At 33.1% G+C, this 12122-nt stretch overlaps 1 protein-coding gene across 1 annotated transcript; it reads left to right on the plus strand.

Annotated features, from left to right (window-relative positions):
• The first annotated feature begins 516 nt into the window (after positions 1-516).
• LOC134277638 (uncharacterized) lies at positions 517-11530 on the plus strand. Its single transcript, XM_062759969.1, has 5 exons — positions 517-737; positions 1751-2269; positions 5983-6080; positions 8597-9760; positions 10746-11530. The coding sequence occupies exons 1-5, from the start codon at positions 542-544 to the stop codon at positions 11436-11438; spliced, it is 2670 nt and encodes an 889-aa protein (XP_062615953.1). The 5' UTR covers positions 517-541; the 3' UTR covers positions 11439-11530.
• Positions 11531-12122: the final 592 nt, after the last annotated feature.

Raw genomic sequence — 12122 nt, forward strand, 5'->3', positions numbered from 1 at the left:
TCATTGTTGACCAACATGTTCAATGATGTGAACACTGATATACCTAAATAACATGCAATGGTTTTCTACCCTAAGGCGATGGAAACCGTGGGTGTTGATACCATTTAATAAACATTAATCGGCCAGGTAAACACAAGATAAGAAAAAAAATTAGGCTACTTTGTAAAATGTAGAAAGAGTTTAGGAAAGACAGGGTCTTTTGCAGAAAAAGACTAAAAAAAAATCCCCAAAAAGATAATTAGGCTACTATGTAAAATATAGGGGGAGTTCAGAGAAGAAAAGTGTGACAAAAAGACGGACAGACGGACATTCGTAACAACATATACCCGAACTTTCTTTAGAAAGTGCGGGTATAATAAGAGCTTAAATATATGTTATCATAACCTTTCTAAAATACGTTATGTATACAAAAATAGATAACCAATTTCAAAAGCTATTTCAACTAATGACCTAGCGGATTAATAATTTTAACTTAATGGAGATTCTTAATCTGATTGGATGATTTTTTTCAGATGCTGTAAATATCCATCCTGAAAGATTTATGGCATACATGAAAAATGGGAAGACAACAGTTCGTCATGTACGTGGGATTGTGGTTGGATGTGAAGGAGCAGGGAAAACGACACTTCTATACAGACTGATGGGGAAAAGTCTCAATGAAATCAAAGAAATAAAATCAACCAGAGGACTCCATTTCTACGAACACATCTTTTCTGTGAAAAACGGAGATTTATCAGGTAGTGTTCTTCAACCAGCTATGAATATAATTATTCTTTTTAAAAAATATTCTAGTTAATTTGAATAATTAATGAACGTAAATATATTTTTGCAAATTTGCCCAATTAGTTATGCCTCCTTTCTTTAATTTTGTTAAATTTATTTCGGCAATCTTAAGATCCAACGAACTGTTGGAAATGGGACTGAAATCTCACCCGGACACTTTTTTTCTGATCAGAGAAAAATGAAGATTTTAAAGTGCTAAATATTGGCATTTTCCTATATCAATTTAATCCTATAGTAAATGTACCTGTATTTATAAAGGACCCTCAAAAAATACCTGGACAGTAGATTTTCCTCAAACTTTGCATGTACATGTACTGAAGCTAATGACATTTATATATGGTAAAAAAAAAATGAAGATTTTCGCTATTGTAGTTTTCACACAATAAAACTATAGTCGGCATTAAGTGAATATATTTAAGAGAAATCTTATTTAATAAAAAATATCATTGTGTTCAAGAATTTAATTGGACCTTTTTGTTTTATGACGTCACAAACTATTCGGATTTTATAGGGGTTTTATCCATCAAATTCATATATCACAGGTCTGCTTGATCAATATTTATATTTCACATAATATTAAAAATACTAAGTTTTTTCTGAATAAATCATGGAAATTTGGAGGTTTTTTTTCTGTTGACACATCGAACATATAACGTCAGTTTTTTTTTAAATATTCAGTGCTTTGTAATCTAAATGAACATCACCCTGTTTTATAACACTTTATATTTCTCCATCAAAGTTTGAATTTGGGGGCATTATAGAATATGGTCCTTTGTTTTCAATCTTTACAGAGTAAGCAACATATTTATTTATTATCTTATAGACAAAATTTAAATTTTCTTTCAAAATCATCTTGTTTACAAAAATTGATCACCGATTTCGATTTGAGCTGAATATCGCCAAAACATGAAATTAAATGGTCTTAAAATATCTATATTTTTGTAAAATATATGTACATGTATTGTAGCTACGGACGATGAGTTCTTAAGGAAACCATTGATCAGAATTCCAGCATCTGAGATTCAACAGATGGGATCAGACCCCAATGATGACTCAGTGAATATTGAAATGGGGATAGAAACTGAAAACAGTTCTAGCTTGGAAAACAATAAGGTTGATCAGAGTACTGGAAAAGAATTAAATGCAAGGCAGAATACTGAACCGGGTTCACAGAAAAATGAAACAGATGATCAACAGCCTACAGAAAATAAAAGAAGAAAAATGCATGCCGGAGAAAATGACGGTATTGATCAACAATTAGCAAGGGATGTTTTGAAAAAAATATTGGATGACAAGGAAAATGAAATAAGTGTCACCATGATTGACTTTGCTGGACAATTTGCTTATTATGCTTGTCATCAGATTTACATGAGATCAGAAGCATTCTATGTTCTAGTGTTAGATATGAGTAAAGATTTCGAAAACTTCGTTTGTAGTGACAGAGATGAATGTCAGGGCTCCATCTTCTCTACGTGGACATACAAAGGTACGTTTTGAATCCGGAAGCAAGAATCTAAAATATTTTAACTGAAAAATCATGTTCTCTTGAATAAAAGAAGGTCAAACATGATGCATTGAGTATGACATGCCAGAATATTTATTTAAAGAAATAGAAAGAAACTCTTTATTTTTTAACATGTTTCCCTTGAGAACTATTGTACTATATTTCCTTTTCTATTTGCTTTAAAAATCATACATAGCGAGTTCCAGTAAATGTTCAAAGAAACCTCCTTCTTCATGCCTCTCTAAAATATTATCAGTAGTGATTCTGTGACGGAGAAACCTCAGGAGTACTGTGCAACAATATATTCAAGAAGTGATGTAAATCAGATGTAGATACCTTAAAATTCCAAGGAACATTTGCACAATTTTATATCACAAGGTTTTACCAAAATCAACAGCTTTTAAAAACTTACGATTTTTCAGCTTTATACCCATTCCCTTCCCAATATAAATTCAGTCCAGGGTTTTCGATACCATTGACAGCTGCTTTTTCAATAGAAATAGAACTCGTAAATTTAAACATCTTTATCACTTAATTTTACACACACAATCCAAAGATTCTTTATTGCGTTTTCATATATGCTCTTCATTTGCTTTTGCTTAACAAGTTACTGGCTTCGTTAAGGAGGCTCATAACACCACTTTTTGATAACGTACTACACAAAAAAAACTCCATTGTGTCGACCGGTTTCCTCTGGGGATGAATTGTATAAATACCTCAATAATATGACCCCGACCTTTAAAACGCTTTAAATATAGATGAAACATGCGGTGTTATAGGAGTGAAAACAAAGTAACGGATTCATTATGCATTAACCAAGAAGAATTACTTTTACGCAGAAACAAAAGAAAACAACAGTCAAATCTTCGCAAAACAAGTAATGTCAATTTTATAGCGATGCATGCAGTGAGCTCTATTAATCAATGACATGTTTGTATGGATGAAATTCGAGTTATAATCTACAACCTTGTTGAAATTAAAAAGTTATTTACTTGCACTATTTACTGTGTTGGTGTTAATTTATATATTTGCTATATTTATTTAAATGTATACTCTGGCATTTAAAGCTTTGATCTGAATTTTAGAAGTAACGTCAAACGTTCCTAAGAGTTTTGAGTCTTGGGTAATTAGGAAAGATAACTCTTGAAAGTGGACTTTTTATACCAAATATTTTTTAAAGTGGATTTTTCATTTCGTTTAAACATTCTTTATTCAATTTGTCACATGTAATTCATTGAAACACATTCTCTGTCTCCTCAGAACTCATTTTCTTAATGTTTTATGCATAGATTAAAAAAATAATGACAATTGTTTTTAGAGGAAAATTATTTTTTCTAATAAAATAATTATTAGGTATTTTAGGGTATTTTCACTGTGTGTACTTATCTTAAGGTCTTTAGTCCCTAATAGGAAGAAATTCAATGAAATTTGAAGACATAAAAGATATTTAGGCATTAAATACCAAGTTTATTTAGACATACTTCCCATTTATTAGTATAAGTATGTTTAGTGGGATGTGTCCTAATTCATGACCTTGAGTATTGATGAGAGTTATCCCCCTTTTTTATTAATAAAAAAAATCAATTTTAAAAAATTTAGCAGGTAAAGAAATTGTTTTCAATTATCATTATATTTTTGATATTTCAATGCATCTTTCCACCACAGGATTTTTTTTATATTCAAATTATTTGAATTTTTATTTTGAAAAACGCTTTTTCCGTAGACTTCAATGCGATCTTTGTTAATTAATTACTGCTTAATTAATGAACTTTTTAAAAATTTCTTGTGGGCAATCCTTTTCCAGTATAAAATGTTTTAATATGTCCATCTCTGAAATTTTTGAAATTCTGTTAAAAATAAACTTGAAATAAAACATTTGATTAAAATAAGACAAAAAATACAAAATTCTATAAAAAATGTTTATGATATCAATACCCCTATCTGGATATTTGATATCATCATTGTAAGTGGTGCTGTATTGAAATCTAAAATAAACTGTGGATGTAAGAAGCCACCTTAAGGAGGGTTTCTGAATAAATGTAGATGCTTAAAAGTATACACACTATAACTTGCGCCCGTTGAAATACGATTGGAAATTGATATAATTTGTTTATCAATAAAAGTTACGAAAATACTGTTAATTACACCATTAAAATTAAACGCGTTACAAAGTTATCAAATTATAATTTTTTATTATCCTGCAAGGAAAGAAAAACAGCTATTTTTAAATAAATCCATCACGTGACGCCGTCGCTACTTTTAGATTGATAAACACACGTGGCGTTAAGAAAACAATGTAGGCCGTTTGAGATACTACTCACTTTTAATGTGGATGGAAAGCGTCTTACTTAATGGTACTTATATCTTTTAGTATTCAGTATCAACCATCTTCTCTGTTATGACGCATATTAACCTTGTATTAGTAATTGTTGTCAAAATGCAACATACCTCGTTGTCATTTCCCGTGGACATGTGTTTCTATATATAGGCCTACTGTTTACGCACTTCCTTCATCAATATTCATGAAAAGACTGAATTCTTAATTCCTAAATATTGTTTAATTGTTTTGTTATAACAAAGATCTACAGTACGATCTTGTGGAAAGTATTATTTTTCAAAATTAAAACTATAAAAAAAAAAGTTATCTAAAACTGAATGAAATCTAGCAGGGACTATATTTCGGCGGAATAATTGCATTTCATCAAATACAATAACCGTTTTTAACCAGTTATTATTTGGTACGGATACGCAGCCCAAGTGACCAATCTACTGGGGATGCTGGTTGATTCGATACGCAAGAGCATGCTCTACGTATGAACAATTTCTTAAACGAGGTAAATTATTGACAAGCAAGTTGATGAAACAAGAATATCAACAGTCTCGTTTAAAGTCATGATTTCGTAAATTCTATGGTCGATACAATGACCTTGTCAGCAAATACAATTTATCATTGAACGAAATGCTGACTGACGTTTTTCATACCAATTGTTAGTCCATTATTTATACACTGAATTGACCACGGATTTTTTCCATTATTTCCTGATTATGACAACGAGCACACGGCGGGTGTGACCGGTCGGCAGGGGATGCTCACTCCTCCATGGCACCTGATCCCACCTCTGATGTTTCGGAGGTCCGTGTTTGCTCTGCTCTTATTTTGTATATTTGTTTAATGGACGTTGAGATTGAATACTGTTCGTTATTTCCATATCCTTCTTTAAGCCTATAATAGGTATTTTATGCAACTGCTGAATTTTCTCAATTTTATGTGTTTTGCAAACTTTCTGTTTTAATTTGTTTTGTTTTTAAGACCGATTTCCGTTTGTTAACTTTATCCTCAATTTGCCAGTATCCCTTAAGTTCGTCAAAATCAAAATGAATCGAGTACACCTGACAAACCGGACGTATTTTATAGCGTTTTTGATTTCTCCTTTAACTATTTGTTATAAATTTTTGAATTTAACATGTAACATTTAGTAGTTCTCTTTTCCTTTGTTCCTATCACTTTATAACTTTTTTCTTGGTTCTGAAGAAGAGACAGAGCGTCCCGAAAATTTGACAATTTTTTTTGTTCGTATCGTTGGTCATTTTTAGTGATTTTATATATACATACAATGTATATCGTTAATGTGTTTAAGGGAGGGTGCATGTGTGTATGTGTTATTCTTAATGCATATTATACAATTTGTTTTTAGATTATCTTGACTTCTGGCTTGACTCCATAAAGTCGTTTAGTGGACCTTCTGCACAAGTTCTTGCGGTGGCTACGCATACAGAAGGCAAGACGGGAGAGGTATTTCACAGTTGTTTGATGACTGTTTCCTAACACGTAAACAGTAAAGTATCCCTAGTAAATTGCATCAAAGTATCATCCGATAAATAACCTTTAATTACTTTTAAAAAAAAATATTTACTATTTACCAATGTTGGAGTTAAAGTTTGAGAAAGAATACGTTGAATAGCAGCTGCTTGATTTTTAGGTCAACTGAGTAAACTCAGGTGACCTATTGCTATCCGTTTTCGTCCGTCGTCGTTCGCCGTGCGTCGTGCGTTATCATTTGAACATTTTCAGCTTCTTCTCTGAAACCACTCAATCAATTTCAACCAAATTTGGTACAAAGCATCTATGGGTGAAGGGAAACAAAAATTGTGAATTTCATGATTCCTGTCCCCAGGGGCCTGAGGGGTGGGGCCAAAACCACTAAAATTAATGCAATCTTTAAAAATCTTCTTCTTACTCCTGGACATCAAGCAGTCAAACTGTTGTTATGATTGTAATCAGCATTGAGTCCTCTACTAAAATTGTGAAATTCATGGTCCCAGGTTTATGGGTTCTAGTGCTAGGACGGGGCTCTATTGATTATATAGTGAAAATGTATTATTTCTCTAAAAATCTTCTTCTCTGCTCCTTGGTATCAAATAAACTAAATAAGTACATAGTTTGGATAAGAAAGAATGTCTTTTGCCAAATTGTGAATTATTTGGCCCCAGGGTCAGGGGTTCTAGTGCTAGGGCTGGGCTCTATTGATTATAAAGAGAAAATGCAGAATTTGTTTGAAAATCTTCTTCTCTGCTGCTGGGTATTTAACAAATTAACTAAGTACCAAGTACCAAATGCAAATTAACGAAAAGTTATGATGAGCAAGAATGTTTCTTCCAAATTAAGGAATTTTATGGCCCCAGGGTCAGAGGTTCTGGTGTAAGGGTGGGGCTAAATTGATTATATTGTGAAGTATTAATACATGAATTCTTTGAAAATGTTCTTCTCTGCTCCTGAGTATTGAGTAAACTAACTTAGTATATAGTTATGACGAGCAAGATTGTCTCTTTCAAAATTATGAATTTTATGGTCCCAGGGTCAGGGGTTCTGATGTTACGGTGGGGCTCTTTTGATTCTATAGAGAAAATGCAGAAATTGTTTGAAAATCTTCTCTGCTCCTTCTTTTATAGCTATGATGAGCAAGGGCTATTCTTCCTGAATTGTGAATTTCTCAACGCCCCTTGGTCAGGGGTACCATAGAGGGAGGGGGGGGTCTCTACTTATAAACTGAAAATGAATTAATTGATTGAAATCTTCTCCTTTTAATTAATCAAATATTTTTGATAAGCAAGTGTGCCTTTTCCAAAATTGGGAAATGTATGGACCAAGGATCAGGGATTCATGCGTGGTAGTGGCACCATACTGATTATTTCTGAATATTACTGATTAGTCGAAATGCATTTTTTTGTTCCCCTACTCTGTATATCCGTATTAAGTAACCAAACTAAACATGCTAAGTGTATAGTTATGATTAGAAATGGTCCCTCTTTCAAAATTGTGAATGCCATGATGTCTAGTTTAAAACATGAACCAAAGTCAATTGTTGTTAAGTTGTTGCATAATGCTCAGGTGATCTATAAGGCCCATTGGCCTCTTGTTTTTTTTTCATTTAAACGTTAAAATCACAGTGATGCAATTTAAAGGATTGATTAATTGTATGTTGTTTAACAATCCTATCGAGAATTTTTCACTTATATAGAGACGTCCCGGTATGCCCTTGAAGGCTTCAAATTTAGACCTTTATCGTGCCGACGCCTACAGTGACACGGGACCTACGTCTTTAAGGTCTTATCTGAAAGACCCTTGTCTTTCACTTCATGTGTCGAGCGCTTGGCGAAGGAACAGTTACTACCTATGCTCATGTCTTAGGTATGACGCGGCACCGCGAACGATAATTGAACCTGGGCCTTAGGATCACGAAGCGAACGCTCTAGACGACCTCTTGGCTACCATGACTGGTCCAATATAAAAAGAATCTTTTTGACTCATATTTTACATTTGCTTCATCAAAACTCTTTCTGCTATGGCCCTATCAAAATTCCTATTTTTTTATGGGAGATATATTTTGACTCGATCACTATGGCTCGACCAATCAATGAACGTCCTGCGAAGCTATAGTCATTAAGGACATATGCAACGTATCGTACCTACTTATAGTTTTTCAAGATATTATAAATTTAAAATTGTAGTGCCAACAGATGTTCATAGACAAAAAATTAGCAGGTTTTGAAAATTACAAAATTATATTCTAGATGTAGTGTATCCATATTTGTTTTAGAAGAAGTGTACAACGGTATATATAGACATTAAAATTGTATCACATTGTTCCTTCAAGTATTGGAACTTTTTAAATCCAGGGAAAAATACGATAACGTTCTAAAACGTTGAGTATGCCCTTAGCAAGTAATTCATTTTACATGATTTTTGTCGGTATTGTCCAGGAAATTGAGAACCAATTTTGATGACTGGTTTCAATATTTTCAAAACAGGAAAAAGACTCTTTTTGGGAGACTCTTTGGACATTAGTACCAGAGGATGATAAGACCAGGCTTTATGACAGGGACTTTGCATTAGGACTAATAGAGATGAATGAGGAAGCGAAGCATGTTCTGCACAGTTTAAAAAAATCAATTTCTGAAGTAGTATCACAAGGCATGGATACGAAATTAGAAGTTCCATCAGCCTGGGCACTTCTTGAACATCTCTTACAAACAAAGGAAAAGCCTATCTTGTCAATTAGTGACATCAACAAAGAGAATAAGAAACTTTCAGAAGAATATCAATTGAAAAGTCAAGAAGAAATATTTGATTTTCTGTCTTTTTTCCATGGACATGGATTGTTACTCTTTTTTAAGGAGGAGGGACTGAGAACCCACGCAGTTCTAGGCATACAGTGGTTTTCTAACGCATTCAGTAAGCTTATTGCTGACAAGGAACACATCAACAGGGACTGCAAACGAAGATATATAGAAGATTGGAACCATTTCAATGCGACGGGACATCTGAGCAATCCACTGTTAGATTCTCTGTGGAAAGAAGAATCGTCATATATAGAACATAAGACAATACTTATGTCATACATGGAGAGATTACGGATGTTAGTCAGCATTGAAGGAGAATCCTCCTGGTATGTCCCCTGCATGAATAAAAAGCCTTTCACACACGGTCTCTTAAAACAGACACTAGAGAAATCGTCCATTCTGTGTTTTCGATTTACTTCCTTTGCCATGTTTGTCTTCTACAGGCTTATTGCATATTGCATGAGTTTCCTGAAGTGGAAAGTTCAGCTCGATGGGTACAAAAGTCAATGTCTGTATCACACAGCGGCGATTTTCGAAACCGAAAATCACACAGTTACCGTTGGTATAATAAATAACGATATCCAGGTGCAGGTATTGCGGATTAATGATCTACAGCTCAAGGTTTCCTGCAAAATTGGAAAATCCATTCAAACTGCCTTAACAGAATTGACAGCAACATTTAATGAGAAGAAAACCTTTCAAAAAGGTTACAAATGCCTTAATCTTTTCTGCTGTGAAAAGGATCTAACTTTTATTCCTGAGAATGAACTTTCTGGAAGTCAATGCAATTGTCCTATTGGGAAAGGAAAACACAAGATAGATGTTCAATGGACTTTGGGATTTTGGGAAGATGTAAGTAAAATTATATTAGCTCAACTGACCAAGTGATCAGATCAGTATGTAAATTAGTAAATTTATAAGTTGTTAGTTTGCCGAAATATGGTTATGGTTTTATCAATTATAGGAATAAAAAAAACCAGAATGATATAAAACAGATGTTTTAGACCCTAGTATTTTCTATTCCAAGCCCAGTGGGATATAGTAAGTTGAAATACCAATGAAAATAGCTATTGTTACTTGATGAATGTCGATATATACATTGTATATATATATATATATATATATATATATATATGTGTGAATGTAGAATTAAAATATGTAGAATCTCTTTTCACTTAGAATTTTAAATAAATTCTACTTCATAGGAATATAAAAGCAGGTCAAATAATAAAAGAGTACAATTAGTACCTTTTGGAATTCAAAACAGTTGTAGGCAGTTGTTTTTATATTGAAACTGACTAAGGAATGTTAGGTTTACTTGACCAATACATATTACTCGATCTGGTTAGGTTTAATAATCGATCGTATTCGGATAATGATTTTGGATATTGAATTGGATGGCGTTCTTGCACATCAAAATTGCAAAAATTCCATATTGTAATATGGAAGGTGAATTAGCGATTGCAATAAGAAGCGATTTTTCTATTCTATTTCAATACAATAAAAAAATTGATTACTTGAACATCATGCATATTCTTCTAATATCCTTGAAATGGTTGTGTGAATGTAAGAACAAATGAGAAAGTCATGATGGATGTGTTTATCAAAGTGAAATTGTCTCTAATGAGGCTTGCAGGAAAGAATCAAAATTTTAATCTCGATCATTGCAGTCTACCAGATATTTGCTTTCGGATAACATCTTTCATTTTTAAAAACATTGTAGGTGTAGGTATTAACACATAACTGATCACATATCAATGAATCTATCTTATCTATACTTTTCCCCTCTCATTTGCTTTCCTAAATCTACTGATTGAAAATGAAATCTTGTTTTCAGAGAAATTCCAGTTGTCCCACAGTGCCAGTAGCTCCCAGACCAAACTTAGATGGCCGATCAAGATTTGCTAAACTTGGAATGGCAACAAACGATGTGTTGAATCAGGCATATAAAGACATCATCGAGTTAGAAATCCTTCCTACTGTTTGTTATATAAAGGTTCAATCACTTCCAACTAAATTACAGCTGTACCCAGAGCAAGAACGTCTCTTGCAAGACGCCCAACATACTGGGTATAAGAATTTTGATATTTCCTTATCATATAAGATAATCAGAAACGTTTGCTCAAAGATCCCTAAACCAACAAAAGGCAGATGGGGACAAAACAAGATGCCTGCACCGGGAGAGACTACAGTGGGTGATGATATCGAGAGAATTCGGTTAATGCGAAACAGTTTAACGGGACACGTGAGCTCAGCGTCCACTTCTCAGACAGAATTCGATGACACGTGGTCTTTAATGGCCGGTATTTGCCAAAGATTAGAAACCTTCACGAAGAAGAAGTACATGGATAATTTAATTTACATTGAAAATCTCATCTTAAAAGAGAAGGATGAAGATGATATCATAGAAAGGCTTAAAAAGGAACATGACCGTGAATTGTTGGAGAAAATCAATGCGGGTGTGCAAGAACTTACGACAATTTGGAAGCCTGAAAGCAGAGATTCTGCAGATTACGATTATTATTCGTGATTATTTTGAATGAAGCCTGTACTCATATTCAATTGTCAAAGCTCGATATTTGCCGTATTCATTAAAAGTGACCGATCAACAACACAAGTGATATTTTAATTAAATCGAAATTTGGAATCTCAGTAATCGAGAAGCTTCATATTTACAGTGTATTGACATTTGTGTTAGAAAAGAGCCATAGCGCATTTGATTGTCACTTTCGCCAATTCTAATGCTGATTTTTTAAATACATTGTTAAGTTCCCTCATATGCATGATAGGTACAAAAATCGGTCAGTTTATATTGAGAATATAGTAAATACTGAGGCACCCCCCTCAACAATAACAAACTGTAGCAAAAGACCATCCTTTACCAGAAAAACAACTTCTGAATAATTTTATTAGGATATGACTGCACTTCATTACATTTAGATAACTTTGGTTAAAGGTGGTCCTCATATTGAAAATATTAAAAAAAAACATGTAAATGATCGTTGGTTCGATTCTCACAGTGTGTGTGTCTTACCAATACTTTTATTTTTTTTATGTGTATTATTCCTACATTTTTCTTTTATTATTTTATTTTACATGTATAAATAATGTAAGAGATTACTATATAATTGGAAACATGTAGTTTGATCTGAATTGAAAAGGTGTAACTATAAATAGAAACAGGTGATTTCCTTTTAAATATACTTGAGTAGGC

This window comes from Saccostrea cucullata, unplaced genomic scaffold (assembly GCF_032062105.1).
Source record: "Saccostrea cucullata isolate Sc308-1 unplaced genomic scaffold, CSIRO_AGI_Scuc_v1 ctg6596, whole genome shotgun sequence".
Taxonomy (NCBI): Eukaryota; Metazoa; Mollusca; class Bivalvia; order Ostreida; family Ostreidae; genus Saccostrea; species Saccostrea cuccullata.

Excerpts from the sequence above, each read along its gene's own strand:
- LOC134277638 (XM_062759969.1), top strand. The coding sequence starts at position 542 with ATGGCATACATGAAAAATGGGAAGACAACAGTTCGTCATGTACGTGGG. Across the intron at positions 2,270-5,982 it reads CTCTACGTGGACATACAAAG|ATTATCTTGACTTCTGGCTT; the intron begins GTACGTTTTGAA and ends ATTTGTTTTTAG. Across the intron at positions 6,081-8,596 it reads CAGAAGGCAAGACGGGAGAG|GAAAAAGACTCTTTTTGGGA; the intron begins GTATTTCACAGT and ends TTTTCAAAACAG.